The 7,875-nt window shown below is 45.0% G+C and overlaps 1 protein-coding gene across 3 annotated transcripts in view; it reads right to left on the bottom strand.

Moving 5' to 3' along the window:
* Mypn (myopalladin) overlaps positions 1–7,875 on the bottom strand; it is an 83,831-nt gene that overhangs the window by 23,875 nt on the left and 52,081 nt on the right. For all 3 annotated transcript variants that reach the window (XM_040732377.1, XM_021227604.2, XM_005070812.4), the window contains exons 9-10: positions 5,737–5,853; positions 3,430–3,802 (exon numbers count right to left, since the gene is read on the bottom strand). In XM_040732377.1, coding sequence (XP_040588311.1) covers positions 3,430–3,802; positions 5,737–5,853 — 490 coding nt within the window. The remainder of the gene's footprint in view (positions 1–3,429; positions 3,803–5,736; positions 5,854–7,875) is intronic.

Genomic DNA, 7,875 nt, shown 5'->3' with positions numbered 1-7,875 from the left:
CCAAGAGCACCTGCACACACGTGTTACACATAATACACTCAGGTGCACACACACACACACACACACACACACTATAAAAGAAACATTTTGAAAAAGAAGTCAACACTGTTGGAGCCCATAGAAATGACTCTGCATCATCTTGACTTAAGGTCAGAGAATTCAAACCCACTATTAGTCTTTCAAGGTCAAACCACAGAATGTTTGACCTAAGGTGTGGCTATTGTATATTTTTTCTTGACAATAGGATATTTGGCCTAAAAAGTAACTAATGGATGTCTTGCTTTAACAGTAGGATATTTAGCCTAAGGTGTGGCTATTGTGTATCTTGCCTTGACATTAGGATATTTGGCTGAAGGTGTGGTTAGTTGATATTTTTGGGTATTGAGAAGGTAATTACAATTGCTTGTTCTTTGTATCTTGGTAAGGAAGTCTTTTTGCCTTCCCCCACTTTTGATTGGGGTGTATAAGGACTGTATGAATAAACTTGGAGCTTTTCCCCTCATATCCATTGGCAATACCTCCCCCTCATCCTGTGTCTCTGTCTGTTGAGCCCCAGCCCCCACGGACCTCTGTGCATTGCTTGCCAGCTGATAGCCACAGGTGCATCCTGTTCTCTAGTCCTGGTTTACAGCCCCGGCCTTGCCTCACTGACATTGACATCTAGTACAAGGAAAACACTGACTCTTACACCTGGGGGTTTTCCACTGTGCTGTAAGTATGTATATAAGGCTGCTCACTCCTTACCACACTCACGCAGAGACACAGACACACATGCATTCTCTTAGCACAAACAGACGTCTTGTCTTTCATTTCTCAATATCTTGGACTTGTTAAACATTCTCATTTCTCTTTTGTTGGGTTTTGTTCTTTTGAGACACACTCTCCCTCTATGACCCTGGCTGGCTCGGAACTCATTTATTTAGACCAAGTTAGCCTCAAACATATAGAAATCTACTCCTCTGCCCCCAAGCACTGGGATTAAAGACTTGTGCCACTATGCTTGGATTTTTCATTTCTTCATCATTGAAAATTTAAGCAATTAAGAAGCAAGAAATAGGGTTGGAAAGATGGCTCAGTGGGTAAAGACACATGGTGCCAGGCCTTATGGCCTGTATTTGATACTTGAGATCCATGTGTGTGAAGGAGACCAGACTCCTGGAAGCTCCTGCCCCCATCTCCACAGGCATGCCATGGTACATGCATGCTCACACCTATGTACACAAATATATGTATACAAATAATAACTGTATTAAAATTAAGAAGCATAAATACCCTCATTGCATTTTCCTCAGCAAGGAATATAAAATAAATAGCTTCTACTGGTGTCGGCTTTTTTGTGATATGAAAAGGCAAACTCTTAACGTTTTAATTTTTGAGACAGGGTCTCCTATGTGCCCCCAGATAACCTGGAACTCTCAATCCCCCTGCCTCAGTCCCCTGAGTGCTAAGATTACAAATGTGCTGGCATCATGTCCTGTGGATTTTGAATTTTTGAGATTAAAGTATTAGACAGTCAAAATACAAGCCTGGGTATCAAGTTTGAAGGTGGCTTTAGCAACAATTTTGGGTACTGTGTACCAGTACCAACTCTCCCTGGCTCCGAAGGACAGCTGTTAGGAACCCAGTCCCAACAACCCACTCAGTGACCTAAATTCATGTGGGAGAAGTTGGCAAATGCCAACTATGCTGGCTCTCTCGCCCTTGTCGGTTGTTAAATGTTTCCCCAGCTCATCAGGACAACTAATTCTGAGCAGATGTACACAGCTTTACCAGTCCTCCCAGTGGAGGCTGCTCCTTCCTGTTACCTGGAGGCTGTAAAACAAACCTGGCTGACTGAGGCACCGATGCTCAGAGAGGTAACTGGACTAGGAAGGAGTTTAGTGACTTTTACATGTAGGCCAGCCGTTCTTCAGTGTTAGCTAGCCAGAATGTGGTTCAAGTTCACACTTCCAAGTTACCCAGAGTGGGTCAGGGTCCACCTACTGTATACCCTAGGTGACTCTCCTATGCATACAGCTGCTCCAAAGATATACTTGTCTGAGGTCTGGAGATCTAGAATGTCTGTCTAGCATTCAGGAAGTCCTAGGGTCAATTCCCAGCACCCTATAAAAACTGGGTGGTGGAAGGAAGTAGGAGGCAGAAGAATCAGAAGAAGGTCATCCTGGGCTACATAGTAAATTTAAGGCCAGCCTTGGCTACATGAGACCCTGTCTCAAAATAATATAAACAAAAAGACACATTTGTCCCCCAAAACACAGGCTTTCTAGTTTATCCTATCTTTGTCTGACAGTTGGCTCAGTTTTAAGTGTTTTTGCTTCCCCTCACAACATGTTTATATAATTATAAATACAATGTATATCACTGTCTGCAGTATACGCTATCACCAGCTGTAATCGATGTGAATGAAGCACAACATGCTAAGGCCATGCTTTGTCCTTGCTTGGCTGCAGGAGCACAGAGCATGGCTCTGACAGGGGCTCTGCGCAGTGTGGGCTTCCTGGGCTGAACCTGAAGACGAAAGCTTCTTGCATCCCGTCATAGTCATATGCAGATCGTGCTGCTTTTCACTGTATACTCAGCATTAGCAAAGAGCTGTCCACATGCACTGAAGAGTGTCTCTAGTGACTACACAAGCTCAAGTTGATGTAGAGACCCACGAGGACAAAAGAACGGACTGTCAAGATTACCAGGTACAAGAGAGAGCACTATTCCGGGAAGAGCCCAGAAATGCTTTGCCTGGAGAACTCTAACATTAGACAGGCGTTTCCCAAGTTTAGGTGCCATTAGGTGCCCCGTTGCTCGGGTAGAATGCTAATAACGAGGATGGCAGTGGGGGTGCATTCGCGGTGACGCAAAGATGCACATCCTGCTTTGCACTCAATCTATCTTCTCACTTGGAAATACAGTTTTCAATTTTATCTTTTGTTTGATTTGATTTGGTCTGAGGCAAGGACTCATGTAGCCCAGGCTAGCCTCATACTCCATGTGACGTTGAAATTGACCTTGAATTTTAGATCCCCTTGCTCCTACCTGGTAAGTAGGTAGGAGCAAAGCTGTGCCCTACTTCACCTACTACAGTGCTGGAGATCGAACCCTGGACATCCTGCATCCTAGACAAGCATTCTAATAACCGAACTATATCCCAACTCTACTATGTGTGTATATGTGCGCATGCACATGTGCGCACACACGCAAGCACGCACGCACGTAGGCAGGCATGTGCCTGTGTGTGTGTACAGTGTGTGTGTGGAGGCCAGAGGATGCTTTGCTTCTACCACCTGGGTCCCAGGGACTGAACCTGGATTTTTCAGGCTTGAGCTGCAAGCATCTGACTGAGCCGTCCTACCAGCCCCCATTTCTATAATTATTAAGGTCAGATTCGTAGGAAGCTCACAGGCACTCACAGTTATTCATCCTATTTTTACTTACAGTTTGGGTTTGGCCAGGACCGGAGGGGGCTCTTTGACAGGTGAGGAAGGCTCTGGGGTTCTGGCTTCCTGTCCGTTGAACCTCTCAGGGAAGGAATCAGGCCTCGTCTGGCTGCTGTTGGCCACTCCACTCCCAGAGGATGCTTCACTGTCTTTGTCATCTTCAGGCAGATTGAAGTGCACCCGAAGCCCAATCCTGGAGCTGGAGCGGGGCTCATTATGGTTGACCAGGACCCCTTCGAGTTTGGGCTTAGGGGGCTGTTCCTCAGGACGAGGCTCTGGGTTGGGTGGGGAGGGCTGCTGCTCAGCCACAGCCAGGTTGGTGGTTGAGTTGGCTGAGTGAAGAGTCCCATTATCACTGATGTCTTCATTTCCTGAAAGGACAATTAGAGAGCTTGAGCTGGAGGCCACCAACAGGACTGAGCTGGCACTGTCACCTTGGGGGGGGTGGAGGGGCAGGGGGATAGGGATGGTGTGGGGGTAGGGGGTAGGGCACAGCTGTGTATATAGCAGGGTGGGTAAACACATCCTTAGTGAGGATGTGGGCTTGATTCCCTGAATCCCTACCTCTGGAATCTAAGCACTCTGTGTTTTGTTTTGCTTTGTTTTGTTTCAAGACAGGGTTTCTCTGTGGAGCCCTAGCTGTCTTGGAACTCACTCTGCAGACCAGGTTGGCCTTAAACTCACAGAGATTTGCCTGCCTCCACCTCCTGAGTGCTGGGATGAAAGGTATGTGCTACCACACCTGGCTATGTTCTCTCTCTCTCTCTCTCTCTCTCTCTCTCTCTCTCTCTCTCTCTCTCTCTCTCTCTCTCTGTGTGTGGAAGCCAAGCTTCAGGTATTTATGGTCATGAGTTCCAGAGATTTCCTTCGCCCCAGTGCAGCCATTAGAAGCATAGGCTACCATGACTGACTTTTGTATGTAGACTCAGGGCACTGAACTCAGGTACTCAAGTTCGTGAAGCAAGCACTTCACCTACTGGATTATCTTCCAGCCCTTTGAAGTATCTTAAGAACTTGAGAAGTTTATATAAGGCCAGGGAGCTGCTCTCTGGGAAGTGTGAAGTGACAGCAGGGCCACTGAGGAGGCTGTGGCTAATAAGAACTTGAAAACTGGATATTGTCCACAAACTGTTTTTGGTGATAGGGTCTCATGTATCCTAGGCTTGTCTTGAACTCACTGTTGCCAATGACTTTGAACCCCTGATCCTCCTGCCTTCATGTTCCCAGTGCTGGGGTTAAAGGCATGCACCCCCCCTTGCTGTTATTACTTTATTTTGTGCAAGGGTGTATACAGTCATGCAGGGGGAAGGTCAGAGGACAACTTTCTGGAATCAGTGTTCTCTTTCCACTTTGTGGGTCTCAGGGACTGATTCAGTTGGGCTTTGTGGGAGGTGTCCAACCCCCAGGAACAATTTTTTTTTTTTTTTTTGGTTTTTCAAGACAGGGTTTCTCTGTGACTTTGGAGGCTGTCCTGGAACTAGCTCTTGTAGACCAGGCTGGTCTTGAACTCACAGAGATCCGCCTGCCTCTGAGTCCCGAGTGCTGGGATTAAAGGTGTGCGCCACCACCACCGGACTGACAGGAACAATTTTCTTAGTAATTAAAATTTCAAAGTACTTAGTGAGTACTTAGCCTGTATGTATGTGTGTGTACCTCATGCATGCAGTGCCCTTGGAGGCCAGAAGAGGGTGCTGGATAGATAGCATGGGACTGGAGTTACAGATGGTTGTGAGGCCGCCCGCCCTGTGCTTGTCGGCTATTGGATCTGGGTCCTCAGGAAGACTAGCCAGTGCTCTTAACCACTAAGTCATTGCTCCAGGTCCTAATGTAAGTCTTTTTCTTTTCAAATCAGTCTTGCACCTTATTGTCTTTCTTTTTTTTTTTTTTTTTTTTTGGTTTTTCGGAGACAGGGTTTCTCTGTGGCTTTGGAGGCTGTCCTGGAACTAGCTCTTGTAGACCAGGCTGGCCTCGAACTCACAGAGATCCACCTGCCTCTGCCTCCCGAGTGCTGGGATTAAAGGCATGCGCCACCAACGCCCAGCTCCTTATTGTCTTTCTACATCAGGCTTTGACCACATACTTACACAGCGGGTAATTTAAATCTTCATGATTCATATGTGAATCAGGAAGAAAGATGACTCTGGGCTGGGCGTGGCGGTGCATACTTTTAGTCTCAGCCAGCCTGGACTAGAGACTACAGAGTGAATTCCAGGACAGCAAAGACTACACAAAGAAACCCTGTCTCAAAGAACGAAAGAAAGAAAGATTCTGAAGTTTACACTCATAGTCTAACTGCTGTGCTTACCTCTCACGTCCAACTGTGCGATGCTGGACACTGTGCCATATTTATTGCTTGCAGTGCAGGTGAAGCATCCAGAGTCTTCTGAAAACACCTCAGCAATGACTAAGGTGCAGATCTCCTCTGCATGCCAGTAAGACAGAAAAGTGAATGACTTAGTCATGGAGACAGAATTGTGACAGTTCTATAAATCAATGACAGGTCTATAAATGTTGACTTGAGCTAAAGTTCTTTGAAAACAGCTGTACCAGATAACTATTTGATCAAATTGGTCTGTTAGGAGACTGAACGAGTCCAGGTGCATAAAACCAACCACTCATGCTGACAGGCAAAGTACTGATGAGAAAGTTTTGTGATAATATGTTGCATATAGCACTAGGGGAACCCTCTAACAGTTGAGCTACATCCACCAAAGGGGCAGCGCAGGCTTGCCTCAAACTCCTGACTCCTTATTCTCTTCAGCATTTGCCAACTAGGGAGAACCAAGACCAGTGGTTACACATAATAAGCATTCTGTTTCTATGTCACCCATCCAGATGACAAAAAGTAAACTAACAATAAATGTCAAAAGTCACAAAAATGTATTGGAGGGGGGTGGTCAAAGGAAGTGTGAAACAGAAAAACTAATAGTTTTCCAAACCCCAGTCTCATGGGGGAATTTCACAATGAGAGAATTTTAAACAGAGACCACAGTTTCAAATTGGACAGAAGGGCTGAGGGGGCTTATATCTTAGTGGGAGAGTTAGTTCATACCTAACACGTGTGAGGTCCTGGGTTTGACCCCAGCCACACAAGGAATTAGACAGTCAGTGAATGCTTTGTTTAAGTAGTAGCAATTAGCTGATAGAGAAATAGGAATTCCCTTTGTAATACATACTCATTCCCATTGAGTAGCCTGATCCATAACATGAAGTCTTGAAAGTGACTGTACAGGTAATTCTCAGATATGACTAGAGCCTTGAATTAATGCAGTTAGATAGTCTTTGAAAACTAGAGAAGAGCAGGGGTCATTAAAATAGAATACTAAGTGTTGGTGGCACATGCCATTAATCCCGGCACTTGGGAGGCAGAGGCAAGTGGATCTTTGTGAGTTCGAGACCAGCCTGGTCTACAAGAGCTAGTTCCAGTACCGGCTCCAAAGACACAGAAAAAAAATAGAATTACTAAAGCAGTTGTATTAGGGGAAGTATGGCATCTAAGTACTTTTGATGACTGACTTAAGTCACTGAGGACCCTTTAGAACAGTGGTTCTCAACCTACAGGTTGCAATTTGGGGGTCAAATGACCCTTTCACAGAGGTTACCTAAGACCACCAGAAAACACAGATATTTACATTATGATTCATAATAGTAACAAAATTATGGTTATGAAGTAGCAACAAAGATAATCTTATGGTTGGGGGTCACCACAACATGAGGAACTGTATTAATGGGTCACAGCACTAGGGAGGCCACAGCAGATAATACTAGTTAGTCCTTACGAGAAAGAATCCTCCTCTTTATTGTATGCTCCATGGGGTGCAATGTGGATGTTCTGTGCTTACTTCTGGAATACCTTTGCTGTCAGAAGAGAACTGCAGTGAAATTGCAAACAATCGGCCCTGGTTTGTAAATGGCTCGCATTGTCTACAGGCACATGTGAGCTTCATGGCTCTCATTTCTGTCTCAGTGTTCAACAAAACCAAATCAAGAAACAGCACACACACCGTATTTAGTCTCTATACATTTCTGGATCTGATCCATAAATTATTTCTTTATTTTATTTTGACTAGTTTTGGGGCTTAAACCCACGGTTTTGAGTAAGCTAGGCGAGTGTTCTCAATTACTGATATTCCCAGACGCTCACCGGTTAAGTTTGGTACCCAAAGGCTATGGGGTGGGGTTTGACAAATTCCAGTTTGGATTTTGGAAATTCCAAAACCAGTTTTGAGGAGGGCATGGAATGAGTGGGAGTAATAGTCAGAGAGACAATATTCCCAGGAAAACATTTAAAAAATTAACTGTATTCATCACATATTAAATTGATATGCAAATTTGAACATGCTCCTTCCTCCCCCCTTCAACAATAACAGCTAGAGTTCATTTGGATCTTTCTGGAATTTCTTATTTTCACCCTTTCTTAACTATTTTGACGATTTTAGAGGCG

This window comes from Mesocricetus auratus, unplaced genomic scaffold (assembly GCF_017639785.1).
Source record: "Mesocricetus auratus isolate SY011 unplaced genomic scaffold, BCM_Maur_2.0 Super-Scaffold_100027, whole genome shotgun sequence".
Classification (NCBI taxonomy): domain Eukaryota; kingdom Metazoa; phylum Chordata; class Mammalia; order Rodentia; family Cricetidae; genus Mesocricetus; species Mesocricetus auratus.
This window is presented reverse-complemented; position numbering and strand designations above follow the sequence as displayed.